General features: G+C 48.5%; 1 protein-coding gene across 1 annotated transcript in view; it reads right to left on the bottom strand.

Moving 5' to 3' along the window:
• LOC140389856 (transient receptor potential cation channel subfamily V member 6-like) overlaps positions 1 to 25,602 on the bottom strand; it is a 218,144-nt gene that overhangs the window by 65,356 nt on the left and 127,186 nt on the right. The window contains exons 6-8 of the mRNA XM_072474434.1: positions 21,629 to 21,801; positions 8,046 to 8,192; positions 755 to 958 (exon numbers count right to left, since the gene is read on the bottom strand). Coding sequence (XP_072330535.1) covers positions 755 to 958; positions 8,046 to 8,192; positions 21,629 to 21,801 — 524 coding nt within the window. The remainder of the gene's footprint in view (positions 1 to 754; positions 959 to 8,045; positions 8,193 to 21,628; positions 21,802 to 25,602) is intronic.

Genomic DNA, 25,602 nt, shown 5'->3' with positions numbered 1-25,602 from the left:
GTCGACAGGAGCTATCAGACTGTTTTACGAAAAGAGGGGCGAGTTCACAGAAACTTTTGGATGTTGTTAATGAAGGGCTCTTGTTTCTGTGACTGTTTTTATTTTTCTTTCTCGTCCAAACAAAAAAAAAGGGGGGAAATCATGTGTGTGTTTTTGAGTTTCTTGAAATTTTATTTTCACCTCCTTTTTTTCTCCAAGGAAGGGGAGACCGTTAAGTAATGTGTTAAGAGACATTGCAATTAGTTGTCTCATTTATGTTAAGTATCCATTAATTGACACTGATATGTAAAGGGGCTTCAGGTGGCCTCTGTCAGGTGATGTATAGTGAGAGTTTTGTGCAAAGGCTGTTGGAAGGAAATAAATGTGTGTTTGTGAAAAAGGAACAGAACTTTAGACTCTTCATATCACAGCAACTAAAACGTCTAACACTCTTTAAGCTTATTAATAGCAAGTTGAGCGGCAGCACAGTGGCGCAGTGGGTTAGCCCTGTTGCCTCACGGCGCCGAGGTCCCAGGTTCGATCTCGGCTCTGGGTCACTGTCTATGTGGAGTTTGCACATTCTCCCCGTGTTTGCGTGGGTTTCGCCCCCACAACCCAAAGATGTGCACGCTAGGTGGATTGGATCTGCTAAATTGCCCCTTAATTGGAAAAAGTGAATTGGGTACTCTAAATTCTTTTTTAAAAATAGTGCAAGTTGAGAACTGATCATTTACACAGAGATGTGAACATAATACACCCTAAAATTTGCCCTTACGTTCAGTGGTTTTGGAACCATAATGGTGATGTTGTCCCCATCAGGACCAGCTGGTGTAAGAGGACGGTACACACAGCAAACGGTAAATATGATTGTATACAAAAAGTAAAGTGCAGTCCACAGCAAGAAATACTTGAAGCCATAATTAGTCCACTTATGATGAAGCACTTCTTTCACTGGAGTAATCTTTAATAGTTTCCGAGCCTATGAGAGGAGCAAAAAAAGCAAATGCTATTAGGACATGCAGTTTTACAAAGCTCATGAAGCTATGACTTGGTTAGTTTCATATTAGACACTTTGGGTGGAATTCTCCATTCCAGCGGTTAAGTGCTGGCGCCAACGGACAATCCACGGGTGATTCACGACATGAAAATCAGTGCTAGCACCGGCACCGCGTGGAACACTGCGGATCGTGCGGAGAACAGCCAGAGAATCGCCGGGTCCCAGGCCGCGCATGCGCAGGGCTGACGGCCTGTACTGGTCATACGGAAAACATGGCACCGGCAATGCTGGAACCCTAACCCGCCCAACCCAACCCGACAGTCCACCCCCTGGCCACCCCGCACCACTCCCCCAATGACACGTATCCCAGATGGGTGTGTCTGAGCTGGACACTGTCCGCAGTTGGCTCGCCAGATTCCCGACCGCTGGGACCGCACTGGCCCACGCCGTCGGGACCTCGGCCCATTGGGGGCGGAAAATCGTGGGTGGGCTTCCCGATGACATGCCAATGGCGTAGCGACTGCGTGTAGTCCGATGATGCCGATTTGGAAGGGGCGGAGCATCACAAATCGGCGTCAAACTGGCGCCTGTCCCGAATCCGGTGTCAGAAGTCATTCTCCGCCCGATCCAGATTTTGGCATCAGGCGAAGGAGAATTCCGTCCCTTAAATATCAAAATATACAGCAGCAATCTTGCATTTATATAGGACCTAGAACATAGAAAAACATTCCAATGTGATTCACAGAACAGAAAAATTATAAACAAATGCAAGTAGCGGAGTTCGGAGAGGGATAGAATGTGGAGGTCAAAGAGCTCCATGTGGGATGAAATAGTGGAGGATTTGTAGATAATGACAATATTGAAACTGATACATAACCGCTGGTCAGCAGAGACTGAACTGAGGGGCAAATTGGATAGATCGGATTTTAAGACCTATTTTAGGTATGGTCTTCTCTACAGAACCATCCTTCTGCCAACTCTTTCTGCTCCTTTCCACTGCTTCACCCTCACCCTCCAATCACCAAAGGCAGACCTACCTGACCACACATGACTCGAAGCAAATTATTTTCCAAAGGAGCCAAAAGCAATTCAGCATCTGCACAAAGTTGTTCCCAAAATTTGGAATTCTCTTATGGAAAGCAGATAACAGAGATGGAAAAAAGTCCAAAAGTTCAAACCAGCTACGTATATGGAGCAGCTCATCCCTTTAGTGTTTGTCTCTGCAGCAGGGTCATTGCTGCCTGAGTTTTATGATTTGCAGGGCACGTTTATCATGTTGTGAGTCAGACTAGTTTCACAAAAGGGTCTTGCGCAAACACAGTGTAGCACCGTCAATATGACGCGAGGCAGGTTGAGGTAATGTCAATTGAAGGCTTTATTAAGCAGAACTTTATCCCCAGCAGCGTGGTTACAGAATGCAACTGCTGAGGGAAATGGAGGGAAAAACTGGGTTCTTATACCGGCATTTCTGGGTGGAGTCCAGTAGGTGGCAGATCCTATCAGGACCTGGCATCCCTCCACCAATAGCCTGTCGACACGTGGTGTACCATATTACCCCTAATACATACCACCACATTCACCCCTTGTTGAAAAAAAACCCGGAGGGATGGTGGTTCGCATGGTGGTAGGGGTTTACAGAGTCGGTACTGTGCCATAACTTTGAACAAAACACAAAATTATCGCTTCAACTGGGCCAACGGGCCAAACAGGGTCGGCATAATGCCATAACTATAACATGACACAATAACTGAAAACTGGGCCAACGTGCCAAACAGGGTCGGCAAGATGCCATAACTATAACAAGACACAATAACTGAAAACGTTGAGAGTTAAAGTGATTCGATGAGCCGGATGGGCGCCCTGGTCGTCCTTTCCGATCGTCTCGGGCGTGGTGGTGATGGCGCTGGCTCAAGTCCCGTCGACTCTGGCAGCGTAGCGCTGTCCCCTGTGTCCTTACTCCTGGGCGGGTCTGGGAGGAGAACCGAACCCCCCGGGAAGGCTGCGGGATGAACCGGCGGGAGTGGGGAGGTGGTGATTGGCGTTGGGGGGGGGGGGGGGGGTGTGGGTAGCTCCGGCGGGCGCCAGATCTCGCAGGGAGACCGTGTCCTGTCGCCCATCGGGGTACTCCACATAGGCGTATTGCGGGTTGGCGTGAAGGAGATGCACCCGTTCCACCAACGGATCTGACTTGTGCGCCCGCACATGTTTCCGGAGCAGAATGGGTCCCGGAGCTGCTAGCCAGGTCGGAAGTGGCGTTCCAGAGGAGGAATTCCTAGGAAAGAGGAGGAGGCGCTCGTGAGGAGTTTGATTCGTGGTGGTGCACAGCAGGGACCGGATAGAGTGAAGGGCATCCGGGAGGACTTCCTGCCAGCGGGAAATTGGGAGGCTCCTAAACCGGAGGGCCAGCAGGACGGCCTTCCAGACTGTTCCATTCTCCCTTTCTACCTGCCCGTTCCCCCGGGGGTTGTAACTGGTCGTCCTGCTCGAGGCTATGCCCCTGCTGAGCAGGAATTGACGCAGTTTGTCACTCATACAGGAGGACCCCCTGTCGCTATGGATATAGTCGGGGAAACCGAACAGTGTAAAAATGGTACCGAGGGCTTTAATGACCGTTGCTGCGGTCATGTCGGGGCAGGGGATGGCGAAAGGGAAACGGGAGTATTCGTCAACGACGTTCAGGAGGTACGCGTTGCGATCGGTGGAGGGGAGGGGGCCTTTGAAATCCAAACTGAGGCGTTCAAAGGGTCGAGAGGCCTTAACCAGGTGCGCTCTATCTGGCCTGAAAAAGTGCGGTTTGCACTCAGCGCAGATCTGGCAGTTTCTGGTGACTGTTCGGACGTCCTCGACGGAATAAGGGAGGTTGTGGGCCTTAAGGAAGTGGTAGAAACGAGTGACCCCCGGGTGGCAAAGGTCCTCGTAGACGGTCCACTTGTACATTGGCACATGTGCCGCGAGATAGGGCATCGGATGGCTCGTTCAGCTTTCCGGGACGATACAAGATCTCATAATTGAAGGTGGAGAGTTCGATCCTCCACCGCAAGATCTTGTCGTTCTTGATCTTGCCCCGCTGTGTATTATCGAACATGAAGGCAACCGACCGTTGGTCAGTGAGGAGAGTGAATCTCCTACCGGCCAGGTAATGCCTCCAGTGTCGCACAGCTTCCACTATTGTTTGTGCCTCCTTTTCCACTGAGGAGTGGCGGATTTCTGAAGCGTGGAGGGTTCGGGAGAAGAAGGCCACGGGTCTGCCTGCTTGGTTGAGGGTGGCCGCCAGAGCTACATCCGATGCGTCGCTCTCGACCTGGAAGGGGAGGGACTCGTCGATGGCGCGCATCGTGGCCTTTGCGATATCCGTTTTGATGCGGCTAAAGGCCTGGCATGCCTCTGTCGTCAGGGGAAAAGTAGTGGACTGGATTAGTGCACGGGCCTTGTCTGCGTACTGGGGGACCCACTGGGCGTAATAAGAAAAGAAGCCCAGGCAACGTTTCAGGGCTTTGGCACAGTGGGGGAGAGGGAACTCCATGAGGGGGCGCATGCGTTCAGGGTCGGGGCCTATCACTCCATTACGCACTACGTAGCCCAGGATGGCTAGACGATCGGTGTGGAACACGCATTTTTCTTTGTTGTAAGTGAGGTTCAGGGTGTGAGCGGTCTGGAGGAATTTTTGGATGTTGGCGTCGTGGTCCTGCTGGTCGTGGCCGCAGATGGTGACGTTGTCGAGATACGGGAACGTGGCCCGTAAACCGTCCTGGTCAACCATTCGGTCCATCTCTCGTTGGAAGACCGAGACTCCGTACGTGACGCCGAATGGAACCCTTAAAAAGTGGTATAGCGGCCCGTCTGCTTCGAAGGCAGTATAGTTGCGGTCACCGGGACGGATGGGGAGCTGGTGGTAGGCGGACTTGAGGTCCACGGTGGAAAAGACCTTATACTGTGCAATCTGATTGACCATGTCGGATATGCGGAGGAGAGAGTACGCATCTAGCTGAGTGTACCTGGTGATGGTCTGACTATAGTCGATGACCATCCTCTGTTTCTCCCCGGTCTTAACAACTACCACCTGGGCTCTCCAGGGACTGTTGCTAGCCTGGATGATGCCTTCCTTCAACAGCCTCTGGACTTCGGACCGGATAAATGCTCGGTCCTGGGCGCTGTAGCGTCTGCTCCTTGTGGCGACGGGTTTGCAATCCGGTGTGAGGTTCGCAAACAAGGAAGGCGGTTCAACCTTGAGGGTCGTGAGGCCGCAGATAGTCAGTGGGGGTATAGGGCCGCCAAATTTAAATGTTAAACTCTGGAGGTTGCATTGGAAGTCCAACCCTAGGAGTGTGGGCGCACAGAGATGGGAGGAGGACATACAGCCGGTAATTTCGGAACTCCCTCCCCTGCACCATTAGGTTAGCGATGCAGAACCCCATGATCTGAACGGAATGGGATCCCGCCGCCAGGAAAATTTTCTGGGTGCTTGGCCGAATTACGAGGGAACAGCGCCGAACCGTGTCTGGATGAATGAAGCTCTCCGTGCTCCCAGAGTCGATAAGACATGGCGTCTCGTAGCCATTCACTAGGACTGTAGTGGTTGCAGTCTGGAGCGTCCGGGGTCGCGACTGGTCGAGGGTCGTCGAAGCCAGACGTGGTTGTTGAAGTTGAGCATCGTAATCAGGCAGTATGTGGCCGTCTGTGTCGGGGTCCTTCAGCCAAGATGGCGGTGTCCACGGATTGAGCGCGGTCGGGGGTGGACAAAATGGCGGTGCCCATCTCTCCCTCGTGGCATCCGGGGTCCAAAATGGCGGCGTCCATTGGTCACACGTGGATCGCTGGGGGGGCTGGGTCTGTGGTCCAGTATCTTCCCCGGAGATAGCGGCGACCCCGCGGGACTTGCACACCGTCACGTAGTGGCCTTTCTTCCCGCAGCTTTTGCAGGTAGCCGCGCGGGCCGGGCATCGCTGCCGAGGGTGTTTCGGCTGGCCGCAACAATAGCAGCGGGGCCCCCCCGGTTGGTCTGGTGTTTTGGCCGCGCAGGTTTGCGGGGTTGGGGGGGGTGTCGGAGAGTCGACCGCAGCGGGGGTCCACGGAGCCCAAGGGGCTGTAGTGCGGTCGGGGGCGTAGGCGCGGGCATTACGCGAGGCCACATCGAGGGATGCCGCCAGGGCCCGAGCTTCTGTAAGTCCCAGAGATTCTTTCTCCAGCAGCCTCTGGCGGATCTGGGAAGAGGCCAAACCTGCCACATACGCATCGCGGACCAGGAGCTCTGTGTTCACTTGCTGTTACCGCCGGGCAGTTGCAGTTTCGACCCAGGATCTGCAGGGCGTTATAAAACCCGTCCAGCGATTCCCCCGGAAATTGCCGTCGTGTGGCGAGCTGGTAGCGAGCAAAAACCTGGTTGGCGGGCCGGATGTAGATATCCTTCAGCGCGGCGATGGCACCGGTGAAACCGTCCTCGTCCTTGATAAGGGAGTAGACATCAGGACTCACCCTGGAATAGAGGATCTGCATCTTTTGTTCGTCAGTCAGTGTGCCGGGGCCGTTCGGAGGTAGCCCTCAAAGCATGCCATCCAGTGTTTGAAGATAGAGGCCGAGTTAGCTGCTTGGGGTGCGATGCGGGGTGATTCGGAGCTCCATGTTACCACGTCGTTTTCTTCAATTTAAATTCTGCTTAATAAATTGTAGCACCGTCAATATGACGCGAGGCAGGTTGAGGTAATGTCAATTGAAGGCTTTATTAAGCAGAACTTTATCCCCAGCAGCGTGGTTACAGAATGCAACTGCTGAGGGAAATGGAGGGAAAAACTGGGTTCTTATACCGGCATTTCTGGGTGGAGTCCAGTAGGTGGCAGATCCTATCAGGACCTGGCATCCCTCCACCAATAGTCAGTCGACACGTGGTGTACCGTATTACCCCTAATACATACCACCACACACAGGATCCTTATTTTAGCACAATGAGGCATTTTCATGCTTTCTCTGTGCTTCTTGGACACCAATTTAACACGTCAATCCGACATGGCAAGTGACACATTACTTTTGCACAACTTCAAAACCAGTTAATGTGACACAATTGAATTTTTAGGTCCTATTTATTTTCCTTCCTTAACATCTTTGCCTTGTATTTGCCCACACGGAATTTCTTTGCTACTTGTCAATTCACCTTCGCAAAATATCCATATCACTTTGTATTTACTGGTTCATAATTGGTACATAATTGGTACAACTCCTCGGTGGGGAGTTGACGGTGGGCCCCTGTACCTCTTTTTAAAGGTTGGCATTGCTTTCCAATTCTCAAGGCAGTATCCTGATCATCTGAGCTGGGTATAATTAGGAAGAGCCACTACTAATAGGCAATGTTTTCTCCAGATTTCTATATGTACTGCGCAGACTTAAAAGGGTTATGCAGCTTAGAAGGAACATTGCTTGCAGATATCCCTGGTTTTGAGCCCCTGCCAATTGAAGCATCAGAAAAATTAGGTGAGAGGCCTGGTGACATCGCTCCTGCCTTACAACCTTTCTCACCAAGGAACATGGTGCATTCTCAGGTGAAGCTCTGGAGTTCAGGATCATTGTTGTGGTAACTATTCCACAATGGTGGGTTTTTGACCCCTCTTCCTCTAAATCCTGCTCAGGGAATAAGTATTCCCAGGCCTGAAGTAGTAGATTATCAGTTCTGAGCCTCCCTCTCTAGTATGGAGCAGCAGATCTTATATTTTATTCCAAGATTCCTAATATGCATAGAGGCTTGAGAGATCTTCATGTCTCACTCCATCGAGTCATAGGTTTGTTTACTTCATTATTTCTCTGCATGGTCATATCCTTATAATACGCATAGTTGTTACTTGTTGTATCAGTGTTTGCTTTCAAAATATCAACCACCACTCTTATACCATAACATCCAGCCCTCTTTCTGGGCCTGCTCAGATTATTTCCTCCTCCCTTGTAATGCATTTAACACTCCCTCTTGCTTTATTTGCTCTCTAGCACATGATATAAGTCTGATTCAGGCAAAGCTCATCTGTTTTTTTAGCTTCATTGTATATGTTGCCATTTCTAATAGAGTTAACATTTCAGCGTAACTGACCTCCTTCTTCTTGCTAGAGCATAAGATGTCAAGCACGGAGAGTTCATCACCCCAGGTATCAATTCCTGTAAGATCATACAAGGTGGACGATACAGGTCCAAAAGCCCAATAAATCTGCTTCCTCTTCTTCATGAAATGACTGAACATCTGCAACAAATACATCCAGAGTCAGGTAAATGTCAAATGATGCTAATATTTTACAATTCTAATACACAAAATCCTTTTATAAGGAGAAAATCCTTTTATAAGAACAAAGGAATTCTTCAACTGGAAATTACCAACTCAAGTTGACCTTAATAGACATCATCAGTGTTATTTTATGTCCAATGATTTATAGTTCTTGAAATGGAAACCTGTGAACACTAATAGAGTGAAAAATTGGGTTTTGTCTAATTATAGAATCAGAGAATCCCGACACTGCAGAAGGAGGCTATTTGGCTTATCGAGTCTGCACCGACCTTCCGTAAGAGCACCCGACCTAGACCCACTCCTCCCGCCCTATCCCCGCATCCCTGTAATCCCACCTAACACTTTGGACAATAAGGGGCAATTTAGCATGGCCAATCCATCGAACCTGCACATATTTGGACTTTACCAAAAAGGATGTCAATTTTAACCAGGAGTTGGATTTGGGGAGGCAGAGGAGTTGAGTAAGCGTCAAACTCTGCTGATGGCATCAATTTGATACTGAGCTATTTGAACATTTGGCAGGGTCTCATGTTTGGAGAGAGAGGAAGCCTTTTGGGACACTGATTCTATTCTGGCAGATGTTTTGAGTGGGCTAGCTTTTGCTGGTGGGTGTCCTGATCAGCTGGCAGTCAATATGCCTACAGGGTATGACACCATGAGCACCTGGTTTATATGTTTAGTGTGCCTCCTAGGTGAACCAGCTGGGCTCCTTGGCCTTCTAAACAAATGGCCCAGTAAAAGCAGCAGTGTTTGGAGGCAATATTAAATGCATGACCAGCCCATTCCTGATCTTCTTAGGGAGTTAAATCAGCCCTCTAGGGATCTACAACCTAATTTTAGGATTCAGATAGAATTTATAAACAAAAATGTCAAGATACATAAATCTGATTAAGCAACATCTTTGAAACTCAATCAACCATTCAATATATAAACTTCTTAGCTGTAGCATATACATACATGTACAAATGAGGAAGACTACAATACAATGAAGAGGATGAACTTTTGTTGCTAAATACTTAATATTTAAAGATTAATCACAAATAAAACCAAAATACTGCTGATGCTGGAAATCTGAAATAAAAACAGAAGTTGCAGGAAATGTTCAGCAGGTCAGGCAGCATTGTGGAGAGAGAATCAGAGTTAAGGTTCCAGGTCAATAACCTTCTGATGGAAAATCATCGACTTGAAATGTTAACTCTTCCTCCACAATGTTGCTTGACCTTCTGAAAGTAATCTGTAACATTGAAACAAATATAGTTCTGACTAGAAGTTATACTTTCCGAATTCCACAGACATAACTCAACAGTCGAAAACAGGTTTAGAACCGGAGAGGGAGAAATTTAATCTTATTGAATTAGACTACAAAATGGGTTGTGTGATCTAGCCTCAAATTGAACATGGTCAGGCGGCTGGGACCATAGAAGATTTTTTGGTGATTCAGATGCTGAGATGGCCATAGACCGATTCTGGAGCTTGTGAACACAAGTTGACAACTGCCCATGATGTTTCTATATAACAAAGAGACAGATTTAGAATAGCTGCATGGAATGTGTGTAGCACAGGTTCTGCCTATTTTGTGACCAATAGTGATTAGTGTGCTACAACTGGTATTGGAACATTGCTTTGCATACAAGGGTATCTAATGGCCATTTTAGTGGGGGGTCTGCAATACTAGAAGTTATCAACTTAGCAATGTAGTTCCAGGAAAGGTCAGGTGCAGGGGATTGTGGCCCAAAATTATTACCCCACCCCTACAACATTGGTGATTCAATGCCAAAAGCAAATCAATGCAACATTATTCAATTACATCTCAATATGATTTGTTCCTCATCAAGAAATCAAAACCTTGTAATCTACAAATCAATACATGTACATGCACTTCCTATCAATTCCTGTACAAACATCTATCTTAGACAACTTAATGGTAAATACACTGTTACATTTAGTTAAATCATGGCCAAATTCTTATAGCGAACTCATTTAGCCGCGTGTTTCCCGGCGCTCGCAGCGCCAAGAAACACAACCATATCAAACGGCACTCGGGTTAGGTATGAGGCTTAGCAGGGAATGCGTGGCCGAGGCCGCACATAGTGCATCTGCACTGAGGTGCTCTGCTCGCCGGAACTACTCAGTGTAGCGAGAGATCGGGACACCATTTAAAAATGGCATCCCAATCTCTGGAGCCCCCAACGTGACCTCCAACCCCCCCCAAGCCCCAACTCACTATGAGTGGGCCCCAGGGCCTTCCCCCACCCCATCTCCCGCAACCCTCCCAACACCCACGCAGGGCACCCCCGGCCCAATCGCTACCGCGTGGAAAATGCCAGCTTGACACCTTGGCAGTCCCCCTTCCAGCTTGCAATGCTACCTGAGCACCTTGGCAGTGTCAGGGTGCCAGTGCCAGTGTGGCACCTGTGCCAGGGTACCATCCTGCCCAAAGGGCATGCACATGGAGGCCTCCAATCCCCTGGGAGACCCCCCCCCCCCATGGGGCCTTCAATTCCCTAGGAGACCCCTCCACCTGAGACCTGTTTCATCTGGTCCCAGTTTGTGGAGACCACTACTGAACGGTGCTCACCTGAGGTCTCCGAGGTGAAGGGGAATGATCCTGATGCCTTGGGAAACTGCATATTAGAGTGAGACTGTCTCGCTCTAGTGCGCAGATTTGCAAAAAGTGATCCCATGCATAATATGTGGAATTTACATCGCAACATCTTACAAGATTGCATTAGATCGCGGGAGCGGGATCTCCTGGCTTCTATCAGCCACGTTGCGGCACGGCGAGCTGCTTTTCGAACACAACATGGCTGTTCAATTGTAATCGACAAATTGGCTCACATACAAGTTTGTTCTAATAATCTTTTTTAAAAATGATAGAAATCCAGTAATCCACAACACACTGGACAATTCTTCGTAAATATAAAATACCATATTAAATGGAAGAATAATAATGTTTGTAGCCGAGGAATCAAGAAATAACCTTAGCAATCACACAAAGAAATCCAGATATATCATCTTGGGTTGTGACACACAGGACGAAAAGTATTTAAACTACTATTATTCTGTACATTACCATCATCAAACCATTATTTCCCAAAATCAGAATAATACATTTTGTGAGAAAATATGCTTCCCTTGTGGCTTGTCTGCTGGGAATGTAGCAGAATGGACTGAAGACCAACCTAGACCTGCACATAACAATTTCTGATGGAGTCATTTTGAGACCAAATCATTGTCAATCACAAACATGGCCCAGATGAGACAGGGAGGGATTATTTAGAATAGGATCCGTGTCCTCCCCAGTCTGCTGAGACTAGCTCCAACAGGTGTATTGGGGGTGGGGGGTGGGGTGCAATGAGGGTCAATTAAATTTTAGACATAGGGAGGTGATAACTATTAGAGATTGCCCAAAACATGCTCATAATTTCTCTCTTTTTTTGATAAAGAGGCGAACTCCCTCCGAGTAGTTTGCTAGGGCCTTGAGAAAATTGATGGGTGCAAATGTGGAATAATCCCAAAGATCTTTGGTGCCATTGTGCACAACCTGTTGACACATTGCTGGCTTCACAAAAGAGAATATGAATCTAACTCATTGAACGATTCCACAATAGACCCTGCAGTATACAATGCATCCAAAATCTTTTTGTCGACCAGATTACAGTTCCTATTGTCACAATTCGGCATCATTCCTGAGTATATGCAAATTTCTTGCAGTTGAGTGGCTCAGATTTCATATTAAGGAGCAAAAGGTAAGAACTAATGAGGTATTGAACACATGTATCAAACCTATGCAATGTAGCTGGAAAATATCAATGAGCTACAATTGAGAAGGTATACATGTAATAAATCAACCAGCCCCTGTTGGAAACAAAATAAAGGATATTCTTTCAAATATTTCTCCAAAATTTTCTTGGCTACAGTCTTTATTTTCTTTGACACTAATATATATTTTGTTGAAAAAAAGTTTATAATAGAATAAATACATGAAAAATGAAATTTTTGCAATATCTTAAGTAAACTTAAATTTAAGATTACTTTTGGTGTCTTTGAAACACATTTATGTTTTGGAGGAAGGTCTATTTATTTCAATTAGTTGATTGCCTACGTTTTCTTATTTGAGCTTTCTTTTTAATATGCATGGCACAACCACCTATGCATGCCCTATGGCCCGACAGACCACACAGGAGCAATCAAGTTTATTTTGTTAATGATCCAAATTACTTTTGGCGCAGGTACTTTTGAGGTGGATGCAAAACCTATTTTTTTCTAACTATGTTCAACAATTTTTATTTGTGAACCGCCAGATTCTACATGCATAGTCGACACCCATTGGCTGCTAATCATGACCAAAACAATACAAGCTGCTCATGCGATATTACATCTAACTTTCTTTGAGGGTTCTTTTTTAAATAACAGTTTTTTTAGTTTTGTACAACAGTTTTGAACTTTTCTTTTTTTTTCTGGTGGTTGACCATCACACATCCAACAGCAGTCAACCTGAAGGGTGGGTTTTTCCTCTCCCTTCCCGCCGTGTTCTGCAGCGGCAGAGAGCAGCTTGCCATTGGCCGGAGGCAAGATCCCCCAATCCCACCATTGTGAATGGGGTTTCCCGTTGAACGCACCCCTCGGGGCCAGAAAACTCGCAGTGGGGTTGTGCCGTCGGCAGGACCAGAATCCCGCCAGTGTGAACGGACAGAAAATCTCACCCAAAGGATGCTCATGGTTAAAATAGTGGGTGGCTAGTGGAGGCAGCACATGGGGTTGGAGGGGGCATCGGTGTGGGCACCAGTATGTGATAATCACCAGTTCGCTCCGGGGGTGCTGGGTAGGAGGTGTTTGAGTTGCCACGTGGGAATGGGTTCTGACAAGTGAGGGACTTTGTGCAGAGGCAGGTTCCGACCTTCCCACTCCTGCCGCACCGGGGACTATAGGATAAGGTGGTATCGAGAACAGGAGTAGGACAGGGGAAGGTTTTAGAGAACTCCAAGGAACTGATGGAGTGGGAGGGAGCCCCGATAGGGGAGGTGAAGAGAAAGTGGGAAGAGGAGCTGGGTGGGGAGTTGGAGGCTGGATTATGGGAAGAGGCCCTGAGGCAAGTCAATGCATCCTCATCGTGTGCCAGGGTTAGCCTGATACAATTTAAAGGTTGTCCACAGGGCAACCGGATGACTGTGGCCCGGATGAGCAGGTTCTTTGATCGGTTGGAGGATAGGTGTGGGCGCTGTGTGGGGGGTCCTGCGAACCATGTCCATATGTTTTGGGCTTGTCCATGGCTGAGGGGTTTCTGGCAGGGGTTTGCTGACATCATGTCAGACGTATTAAATGTGAGGATGGTACAGAGTCCAGAAGTGGCGATCTTTGGTGTGTTGGAAGATCCGGGAGCCCAGGGGGTGAGAGAGACCGATGTCCTGGCCTTTGCCTCCCTGGGGTCCTGAGACGGATCCTACTAGGATGGAGGGACTCGGAGCCCCTGAAGTCGGGGGTATGGGTTAGCGACATGGCAGGGACTTGAGAAACTTAAATTCGCCTTGAGTGGTTCATTGCTCGGAGGTGGCAGCCGTTCATCAACTTCTTCGAGAAACATTAAGCTGTCAGCAGTGGGGGGTGGGGGGGAAGAAGAGGGTAGATATGGGGGAGATGAGTAAGGGCAGGAGAACCAACGGAGGGGGGCTGGGGAAGATGGCACTGTTTGTGTAAGCCATGTTGGCTGGGGTTTGTTATCGGGGGGGGGGGGGGGGGTTGTTGGTTATAATGTGTTTTTGTCTTTGTTGAAATTTGATGATTAAAATTGTTAAAATTATAAAGGCCTCAATAAAATATTTTCTAAAAAAAAAAATAGCGGGTGGCAGTGGGGTGGAAAATCATACTCTGGTACAACTGGTTATAAATAAAGTTTATGTTTAACAGGAGTCAAAAGACTCCCCAGTGGCCATTAGAAACATTTCTCACCTATTTTAGATTGCATAGATTTCTCTGGATCACTGCTGAGGAACAGCCTCTATAATTCTGAGCAGTGAAGAGAATGAATTCTGCTTTTGACCACCCCCACCTTTGTACCTCTTCTCACCACACTCCTACCACCTCTTTCCCCACCCTAAATGTTAATAACTTGATCCTTACCCATACCCTCCCAGCCCTCTGCCAGGCTCCTTCCAGTGTTACTATATCTCAAAATCTCTTACAGTTGCTCCGACAAAATCTAGTTCCTTTCTCAATGATAATGAATACCACAGTTCAGAGAAGCATAGAAACATAGAAAATAAGAGCAAGAGGAGGCTATATCGCCCTCCAAGCCCCCTCATATCCTCTGATCCCCTTCACCCCAAGCGCTATACCTAACTATTTCTCGAAAACATAGACTTGAATTCTCCGATCGTTGGAATTCACCTTCCCCTCCAGCAGTGCACCCCTGCCAATGGGTTCCCTGGTGGTGTTGGATGACCACAATGGAAAATTCCATTTTCAAGTGGGGGGGGTGTATAGAATCCCCCCGCCAGTGAACAGGGCACCACCGAGAAACCGGAGAATCCCGTCCAGTGTTCTGGCCTCAACTGCTTTCTGTGGTAGCGCACTCCAGAGGCCGACCACTCTCAGTAAAGAAATTTTGCCTCATCTCTATCCTAAATGGTCTACCCCATATCCTCAGACTGTAACTCCTGGTTCTGGACACCCCCACCATTCGGAACATTTTCATTTTTAATTTCCTGCCTACTCCTGTTAGAATTTTATAAGTTTCTATGAGATTCCCCCAACATAGTTCTGAACTCCAGCGAATATAGTCCTAACCGATTCAATCTCTCCTCATATGTCAGTCCTGCCATCCCACGTATCTGGTAAACCTTCTCTGCACTCCCTCTATAGGAATAACATCCTTCCTCAGATAAGGAGACTAAAACTGCACACAATATTCCAGGTGTGGCTTCACCAAGGCCCAGTATAATTGCAGCAAGACATCCCTGCTCCTGTACTCGAATCCTCTCGTTATGAAGGCCAACATACCATTTGCCACTTACCACCTGCTGCACCCGCATGCTTACCCACATACACAATAATCCTCTCGTTCTTTAAGTTTGCTACAGCCTCCCAGAAGTCCCAAACCCCAAGATTACCTTGCTCATCTCAACAAGTTATATGGTTTCTCCTTTCTACTTTGTACACTTCTTACTCATCATTCCTCTAATCTCCCTCCTACAACATTCCTTTGCATCCTGGGCTTCATTCCTTTGTATCCTGGGCTTTTACAAAACATCAGAAGCAAAGTAACTATAAAAATAATGGGCGGGATTCTCTCAGCCCTGGGCCGGCGCGGAAAAACGCCGTGGCCGGCGCGAATTGCGCGATTCTCCGCGGTCGGTGCGGCACGGGCCACTCTATGGGGCACCCCCCCAGCGATTCTCGGCCCGGGATGGGCCAAGCGGCCATAACAAAGAACCAGAGTCCCGCCGGCGCCGTTTTAATCTGCTCTTAGCCGGCGTGACCTCAGTGTGGAAGGGTCTGGGGGTGGCCTGTGGCGGGGTACATAGAACATAGAACATACAGTGCAGAAGGAGGCCATTTGGCCCATCGAGTCTGCACCGACCCACTTAAGCCCTCACCTAGGGGGTGTAGGGGAGGTCCAACCCGGGGGGTGGCCTCCGTTGTGGCCTGGCCCGCGATCGGGGCCCACCGATCGGCGGGCCAGCCTCTCGGGCTGTGGGGCTCCTTTCTTCTGTGCCGGCCCCTGTAGCCCGACGCCATGTCCGCGGAGAAGGGAGCCACTGCGCATGTGTGCGTTGGCGCCGGTGCCACTGCGCATGCGCGGACCCCGCGGCGCCCAGTTGATGCCGGGATCAGCAGCTGGAGCGGCGTAGGTCGCTCCAGTACCATGCTGGCCCCCTGAAGGGGCCAGAATTGCTGATCCTGAGGCCATGTTGACGACTTAGCCTCAGGATCAGAGAATCCCGCCCAATAATCTTTCTTGTCACAAGGAGGCTTACATTAACACTGCAATGAAGTTACTGTGAAAAGCCCCTAGTCGCCACACTTCGGCGCCTGTCTGGGTACACTGAGGGAGAATTCAGAATGTCCAATTCTCCTAACAGCACATCTTTCGGGACTTGTGGGAGGAAACCGGCGCACCCGGAGGAAACCCACGCAGACACAGGGAGAACGTGCAGACACCACACAGACCGTGACCCAAGCCGGGAATCGAACCTGGGACCCTGGAGCTGTAAAGCAACGGTGCTAACCACTGTGCTTCCACGCTGCTACGCTGTAAAGTTAACTTTTGATATTATTGAAGGCCACTGACTTAGTATCCATATATTCATTAACATAGAATTTAAGCTCAAATATCTGACTGACAGTCCTGCAATAGGTCATAAAAAAGTAAGATGTGAATTTCCAAGCATTATGGGGGGGATTCTCTCATCCCCCGGCAGAGTGTCCACGCCGTCGTAAACGCTGCCAGGAGTAATTCTGGCCTCTACAGGGGGCCAGCACGGCACTGGAGCAGTTCACGCCGCTCCAGCTGCCAATCCCGGCATGAACTATGCGCCGCGGGATCCGCGCATGCACAGTGGCCTCCTTCAAAGCGCCGGCCCCGTGGCAACATTGCGCAGGGCTCCAGGGGCCGGCGCGTTGGAAAGGTGGCCCCCAGCCAGAGAGGCCGGCTCGCCGATTGGTGGGCCCCGATCCCGGGCCAGGCCACACCGGAGGCCCCCCCGGGGTCGGACCCCCCTCGCACCCCCCCACAGGCCGCCACCCGACAGTTCAATGCCTAGGTCCCGCCGGCTTAGAGCAGGTTAGAGCGGCGCCGCGCCAACCACACCGGCGCCAATTCTCCACTCTGCGGAGAAACGCGTGGCGGCGTCGGGGCGGCGTGGCCCGGTCGCGGGGATTCTCCGGCCCAGCCCAGTGGATTCATTACACAGCACAAAACGGAAAATCTGGACCTACTCCGAGAAACTCTATAGAGGATGCACACTGCATTAAAAAATATGCATTTATTGCTGTTCAACAAGCTTCAATGTTACGCTGACTTGAATTTTCTGATTTACGTCCACCTCTTGCAAATTGGAAGTTTTCATTTGATGCTGGTTGCAGGATAATTGTAAACACTAGACGAGTTAACCAGTTTCCACTGGAGAGTTACACGAGACTGGAGACATACAGTGGCAGGCCTCTCGCTGCAGGAGGCGTAAGACAACAGCTGAGCTAGCTGAAAACATACATCATGCTTTCTGCTCCAAATCTTTCTGAATGCTGCTGAGGCTTACATTGCATACCCTGAGCAGCCTTATGCAGGGCCTCTTCCAATGAATTACAATGTAAACTGAATGCCTTACACCTGTCCCTATGTTCCTGGTACTCTTCAGTGTCCTTCGAACATTGGACAGTAGCACCAAACAGTTGGCTCTCAGGTTTAACATTCAATTACAGCAAACAACAGGAAATATGAGGGAGGTTAAGTTCTCCTCACTCATACTCACAAACCTACCGACCAGAAAGTGATGGGTTGAGAGATCAGGAGAGCGGTAGGGTTGCCAACTCTGGCTGAACACTCTGAGAATCATGGGCAGAAATGATGTTGTGGAATCATAGAATTTGCAGTGCAGAAGGAGGCCATTTGGCCCATCGAGTCTGCACCGGCTCTTGGAAAGAGCACCCTACCCAAGGTCAACACTTCCACCCTATCTCCACAACCCAGCAACCCCACCCAACACTAAGGCCAATTTTGGACACTAAGGGCAATTTATCATGGCCAATCCACCTAACCTGCACATCTTTGGACTGTGGGAGGAAACCGGAGCACCTGGAGAAAACCCACGCACACACGGGAGGATGTGCAGACTCCGCACAGACAATGACCCAAGCCGGAATCGAACCTGGGACCCTGGAGCTGTGAAGCAATTGTGCTATCCACAATGCTACCGTGCTGCCCGCAGTGTGATACATGGGGATTTGAAGGGCGCATGAGAAAGGAAAACAAACCAACTTTAATTAGGCAAATGAGAAGAATTTGTTGCAAGGGTGCAAGTGAATAATGATTATGATTTAAAGGGGAAAGAAGCTTTACTCACTTTTGAGGACCTTGATGCAAGAATCAACGCTATAGTTTCAAATAGGGATATTAAAAGTTGCTGCAACTCAGGAGAGAATTTTTTTTTCTCTTTTTCTTTCCGCCTCTGTGTTCTTAGTGAAATGGTGTTCTCTGAACGTCCATTCACACCCACCACACTCAGACCAAAGCTCTCTGTTCTCACCTAATCTTCCAATGAAATTCAAACCCATCAGTCCCATTGCATGGCGCTAAATTCCCAGCAAATCAGAGTCGTCCTGGCTTCTCTCTTGGTTTTGAGGTTTGAATTTGATTGGGATGTGATGTCACCACATGCCAAGCCTCGTGACGGAGTGGTAGTTTCTTCCCCTTCGTGGTTCTTTCTGATGACGAATGATGGGACTGATTTATTTATCATTTTAAAATCTCCCAGATTACATTCCTTGGCCATAAGGGAGGCCGATGCTGATTCTGGTAGTCTGTCAGTCATTCCAGCAGGGTTGGTACCCCAAGGGAAAGGTGGTGAAGTGCCCTAAGCAATTTCCCAGATCTGCCAAAAATCAACAGGAGGGATTGCTTGTTGCAATTCAATTTTAAAACAAAAAGGAAAAAAAGTTATTTGAATTCTTCAGTAACCAAATTAGCAGGCATCTAATAATCCTCCTCACAAAGTCCAATCATGTCATAGAATTTACAGTGCAAAAGGAGGCCTTTCGGCCCATCGAGTCTGCACTGTGCTAACCACTGTGCTACCAAGCTGTCCAACTCTCTTAGATTTTCCATGTATTGAACAAATTTGATATCGATCTCATAATCCCCGTGTTTTGAACTCCCAGAAACTTCCACTGTAAATCGTTTACAATCTGCCATCAGTTTACAGCTGTGGTGTGTGAATAATACATTTAAGTATTACATGCAGTGACTGAAGTGGGGTTTCTTAGTGCAATGTGGCATGGTTGAGAAGCGGCAGTCAACTTTGATTCAGAAACTCCTGACAATTGATGTGGTGGCAGACAGAGTAGTTGGCCACAGGTTTAGGACGGGTATGAGAGCCAATCTTGGCATTCACGGAGACCAGAACAACTGATGTGATCAGCCTTATTTACTTATGGCACTATCAAGTAACAAATAGCAGCTTAGTAACATCACCTGCACACAAACGAGCATGGACTTGATTTGGAATTAAAAGGTATCAGCAAGAAATCAAGTCCAGCAGAATTTAACAAGGAAGTGAATTACCTATTTTGTGTCTACATTCCTTCCTTGACGAATGTTGCAAACCGTCTGATCCGCAGCAGGTTTTGGAGAGACTGCCTCACCAATTGCAATACACAAATGGCAACATATTCTATGTAAATTCTATGAAAAAAAAATTCTATATCTGATTCAGGATTTTGCTCTCAGGGGACAGATTGAATGAAGCCTGCATGGCGCCATGGGTGATGGAAGAGGAGGAGCCAGCTGAAGTTAAGTATTGAAATATTTTGGTCAGCCCTAGTGGAATAGGAGTGCCCTCTGGGGCCTGCAAGCAATATCTGGCCCACTACCACGCTGGAACCCCTCCATCCGCAATCGTAATGCGACCCAGCCTGCAATCTATTTTGCTGACAGCAACTCCGACTCAATTTTCAGACATCACTCAGATGGGCTGCTTCGAAATCCAGAAAGGGGTCTCAATCTTAAACATAGAGGTAGTCTGTTCAGGAGTGAAATGAGGAAGCACATTTTCATACAAAGACGAATGGAAATCTGGGCCAGGATTCTCCCCTACCCGGCGGGACGGGGGTCCCAGCGGGATGGAGTGGCGTGAACCACTCCGGGGTCGGGCCACCCCAAAGGTGCGGATTTCTCCGCACCTTTAGGGGCCAAGCCCTCACCTTGAGGTGCGAGGCCCGCGCCGGAGTGGTTGGCGTTCCGCTGCCAGCAGAAAAGGCCTTTGGCGCCATGCCAGCCGGGGTCGAAGGGACTCCGCTGGTCGGCAAAGTTCACGTATGCACAGGAGCGTCAGCGGCTGCTGACGTCATCCCCGCGCATGCGCAGGGGGGTCACTTCCGCATCGGCCATCGCGGAGGCAATGGCCGTGGAGGAAGGAAAAGAGTGCCCCCACGGCACAGGCCCGCCTGCGGGTCGGTGGGCACGATCACGGGCCAGGCCACCGTGGGGGCACCCCCCGGGGCCAGATCGCCCCGTGCCCCCCCAGGACCCCAGGGCCCGTCCCCGCCGCCAGTCCCACCGGTAAGGTAGGTGGTTTGATTCACGCCAGCGGGACTGGCATGACAGCAGCAGGACTTCGGTCCATCGCTGGCCAGAGAATCACCGGGGGGGGGGCGCCGACCGGCGCGGCACGTCCCGCCCCCACCGAATTTTCGGTGCCGGAGAATTTGGCAACCGGCGGGGGAGGGATTCACGCCGCCCCCCCAGTGATTCTCCAACCCGGCGGGGGGGGGGGGCGGAGAATCCCTCCCCAGGAACTTGCTCCACCAAAAGTCTGTGGATTCTGTGTCAATTGAATTTTTCAAGATTTAGATTGCTAAGTTTTTTTGTCAGCTCAGATTATTGAGGGATATGGAACAAAGGTGATGAAGTGGAGTTGAGGTACAGATCAAAATGATCTGATTGAGTGGTAGAACAGGCTTGAAAGCCTGAATGGCCTTCTGCTGTTTCTACGTTCTTGCATTTTTTTTGCTTAAGAGAAACTGGACCTTTCTACGTCACAAAGACACAGATGCACTTTAGCAATAAAGTAATATATTGTCCATTACATGGGATATTGTTCCTGTCTTTCTCAAGTATAATATCTGATGTATTTGGAGGAAGCTGAGGGAGGTTGTTCACTATCAAATGCACAGTTTTACAAGCATCCCTATGATACAGAGCTAACAAATAATATATGGAATATGCAACTCACCAAATAAAACCAAACAGCAACTTGCAGAATACAGGACAAGTCACAATTTAGGCACTGGCTGGACAATGCGGTGCTCCATGTGTAAAGTTGAAGAAAAGTACATTTACTAAGCGAGAGAGGTTGGTAATGAGTTTTCTTTAACTCTACACACAGATGAACTTTCTCAAGCTGGTCACACAAATGTGGGTAATATTGTACAAAACACAATTAATGTGTTAGAGTATTATTGGGCTTCTCCATGTTACCTAATCAGTACCATTTACAAGACGGTGGTCATCGACAGTAAGCATTTATGGGGACCAGCTCCCATGCTAAATGTCATTATTTTTCCCCGTTTGAAATTCATAGCAAAAGACTTTATAGCACCTATAATTACACTAAATAGCAGCATTTAGTCAAAAACTACCACTGTCTGGAATTGAAAGAAGTAGAGTTGTATTAACTTACTGCGACATCCCCTTCAAATGCTGACAGCTTCATGGGAGTGAGTCCATCTTTGTTGGTGATATTTTCTAGGTACTCAATCTTTTCCTTGGATATGAGTGATGAAATAAAATTGTACATTCTGCAGGCCATGCTCTTGTTCGGGTGCAGCACAAGCATGTGGAAAACAGTGTTACCTGCAAAACAGAATAGTAAAGATGCTTAGATATATGGCTATAAAATATTTATTGAGAATGCCAATGTATATCATCAAGGCCATTTTTGCAGGAATAGATGGTATACATTAAGGACCCATACTGTACAGAACTTGATCCTTCCAGTCAACCTTACTAGGCAAATTTATGTTTGCCACAATAGAGCAATGGCTCATTTTCTCCTCGACATTGGTCTTCCTTTAGTATGGTGTTGATTTAGTCAATTATAACATTTAAAATAAGCTTTCAAATTATTTTGTTCGTTCATCGACAAATTTGGGCACACTTATTACTTCAGTGAGGAGGAATGTGTAGTTCACTATAGGGCTGGAGCTTGGAAGGCAAGTTTACAGAACTCGGGAAGTTGGGACATTGTGGTTAAGATTTCTGTGCCCAGTAATTTGTATGGTTTGGTGAGGCGGTTTCTCAATAAAATGTAGGTATTGTAAGAGGCTTAGTGCGCTGATTTTTTACTAGCTTGAATGCAGTTGATATCTCAATCTGTCATCACTCGGCATCCTGCCTCGAAGATAATGGTTCTCTCCAGTATGTCCAAATTTAAAATTCTGGCAGATACACTCAAGTTAAAGAACACCATAGCTCAGTGTGCGCTTTTTTGGTTCTGTAGTCGGTAAATTCTGAATCTGTCACTTTTGATTTGTGAAAGTCCCTGTTCAATTGCGTGTTCCTGCCCACTTTATTCTGTCCTTAGTGTTCTCCTTGTGTTCTTCTATATGAGACAGTGCAATTCTGTAATATCGTGCATACCTGACTGTAGCATGGCATCGTGCCACATTGGACATTTTCAGGTGCTAACCAAGGTGTCAAACAACACATAAGCATATTAAATGCAGCAATTTTCTGTAAACAATATGATACCTGCCTTTTTTTGAAGTTAACCATCTATTTAGCAACTTAAGAGATGAGCTTCAAATCAAACATAAAACATATTCTGGCTCTGATTATAAACCTTCTCAGAACTACATTTCAATTGTTGCAAAAGGTGCGTTTCAGTAATATTGTACTAAACTCTGTGTACCTAAATCGTACCAAGGAGCTCGACCACTTTCAAATAAGCTGCCTATGGAAGCTTCCGATGATCAGGTGGCATGACAGATGTGCTCCCCCCAGTTGGTATGCCAATCATCCACACCATATTGAGACAGTCACAATCGAGTTGGGCTGGTCATGTAACCAAAATGCCTGACACTCATTTACCAATGCGAATCTTCTATGGCGGGCTTGAATCTGGGATGTGCTCACATGGAGGTCAAAAGAGGTGCTGCAACAGGGTTGTCTAACATACGGCCTGTGGACCAGAGTCGGTCCCGCCAAAGATTTCTATCCGACCCGCCAACCTTTCAGACACAAGGGTGAGGAATGCGGATCAGAGGTAGTACAGCTTGAAATGTGGCTGGGACTTGCTCCAATACTCGGTTACTTTTCCACCTTTGTGTTGCAGGCAAATTGTGGAACTTTCCTTCAGCACTTTTAGTTTTGGGAATTCCAAATCTATCAAAACATCCCCTTTGATTCATTGCACTGGTTTGGCAGCACACATTACTATGAATGGCTTTTTTCGAGAAAGAAAAATGTCAAAACAAAATTAAGATCACTCCTGACAAATGGACATCTATCTGAAATACTCTGCGTTGCTGCATCGAGTGTGCAGCAGCTATTGATCAATTGTGCAAACAAAAATAATGCCAGGTAGCTCACTAAGTCAGTGTTCGACATAGTGACGAGAAAATTAGCGAATAGATTATTCTTCTCATTTGAAGCTTGTTCATAAAAACACACTTTTTTTGTTGTTTTGATTAATAGTGGGATTAATTTCAAGTGCCTTGTCTTTCTGAAATTTGCTATTTGGTTCAGAGTGACAAAAAAAATTGAAATGTGGTCCCCCAGTTGTAACGGTTGGTCAAGCCTGCACTACGAAAACACTTGGGAGGCTTCATTTAGGATTTTCAAGATTTACTTCAAGTCCTGGGAGAAGCATCCCCTGGATCGCTGCAATCAAATAAAAGAGGGCGCAGTATCCATCAAAAACTAGCATATCTCCAAGGCAGGGAGAAAACACTGGATTTCTTCGGTCGCGCCCGGTGTAAGATTGCCACGGGCGGGACGCGGGTCATGTAAAGGTTCACTGACATCGGGCAGCAATTTCTGTATGCCGGGCGAGCGTGGCCAGAGAATCCCGCCAACGGAGAGGAAAGCCTGAGCCAGCAACTGATCCAAAACTGAATTATCTGTGGTATCAAGTTATGGTTCAGCTAATTTTATTGCAGTTAGAGATAGGTAGTGAGAAAAGGCAGCTCTCGCAGCTCTGCTGGAAGCAGTTGGTTTCAGAAGGCTAAAGAGGGAACATCTTTCTCAGCCTTGCTATAAGAAATGCCATACTCGGGACTAATGGTTAAGAAAACACGGGCGGGATTCTCCACTCCCGTGCCGAAGTGGCCGCGCAGTTGTGAACGCCGTCGAGGTTCACGACGGGGCGAAACGGCCCCGGTCCTGGCCGATTCAGGCCCTGACAATGGGCCAGGATCGGGGCCGCGTCATCTACACACGCCAGGCCTTGTCGCCCGCGTAAAAGCAGCGCCGCATAGATGACGCGGCCGGCACCGCATAACGGGCGTCATCGGCGCATGCGCGGGTTCACCGGCGCCAACCCGCACATGCGTGGTTGCCGTCCTCTCTAAGTCCGCCCCGCAAGAAGATGCCGGACGGATCTTGCGGGGCCACGGAAGGAAGGAGGTCCTCCTTCAGAGAGGACGGCCTGACGATCGGTGGGCACCGATCGTGGGCCACCCCACATCTGAGGTACCCCCGGTGCAGGATCCCCCCTCGCTCCCCCGCAGGCCGCCCCCCCCAGCGTTCACGCACCGCTCACGACTGCAGCGACCAGGTGTGGACGGCGCCGGGGGGAACCCGCCGTTTTGGCCTGGCCACTCGGCCCATCCGGGCCTCAGAATAGCGGGGGTGCCGGAGAATCACCATTTTCGGTGTCTCCGGCGATTCTCCGGCCTGCGGCCCGCAAAACTCGACCGGGCCGTTCCCGCCGCTTGGGAGAATCGCGGGAGGGCGCCGGACCGGCGTCCCGGGGAATCTTGGCAGCCCAGGCGATTCTCCCAACCGGCGTGGGAGTGGAGAATCGCGCCCCAGATGCCGGAAACCTAAAATCTAGCTAGTTAAGCAAACTAGAGAAACGAAGAGAAGTTTCCAAGAAGTCTAGATTATCATAGAATTTACAGTGCAGAAGGAGGTCATTCGGCCCATCGGGTCTGCACCGGCTCTTGGAAAGAGCACCCTACCCAAGGTCAACACCGCCACCCTATCCCCATAACCCAGTAACCCCACCCAACACTAAGGCCAATTTTGGACACTAAGGGCAATTTATCATGGCCAATCCACCTAACCCGCACATCTTTGGACTGTGGGAGGAAACCGGAGCACCCGGAGGAAACCCACGCACACACGGGGAGGATGTGCAGACTCCGCACAGACAGTGACCCAAGCTGGAATCGAACCTGGGACCCTGGAGCTGTGAAGCAATTGTGCTATCCATAAGGCTACCGTGCTGCCCCTGGAGTTAACGTAAGGTTAAGTAAGATCACAGAAAGTTGAAAATTCATCGGATCGAGAGAGGTCAAAAGATATCTACAAGTAGTGCTCATCCACCCATCTACAAGGCACAAGGCAGGAAAAAGGCAGGAATGTGATGAAATACACTCTATTTGCTTGGATGAATGAAGCTCCAACAACATAAGAAGCTCAATACCATTC

Source organism: Scyliorhinus torazame, chromosome 14 (assembly GCF_047496885.1).
Source record: "Scyliorhinus torazame isolate Kashiwa2021f chromosome 14, sScyTor2.1, whole genome shotgun sequence".
Taxonomy (NCBI): domain Eukaryota; kingdom Metazoa; phylum Chordata; class Chondrichthyes; order Carcharhiniformes; family Scyliorhinidae; genus Scyliorhinus; species Scyliorhinus torazame.
Note: the sequence above shows the minus strand (reverse complement) of the source record. Positions and strands in the feature narration are given on the sequence as shown.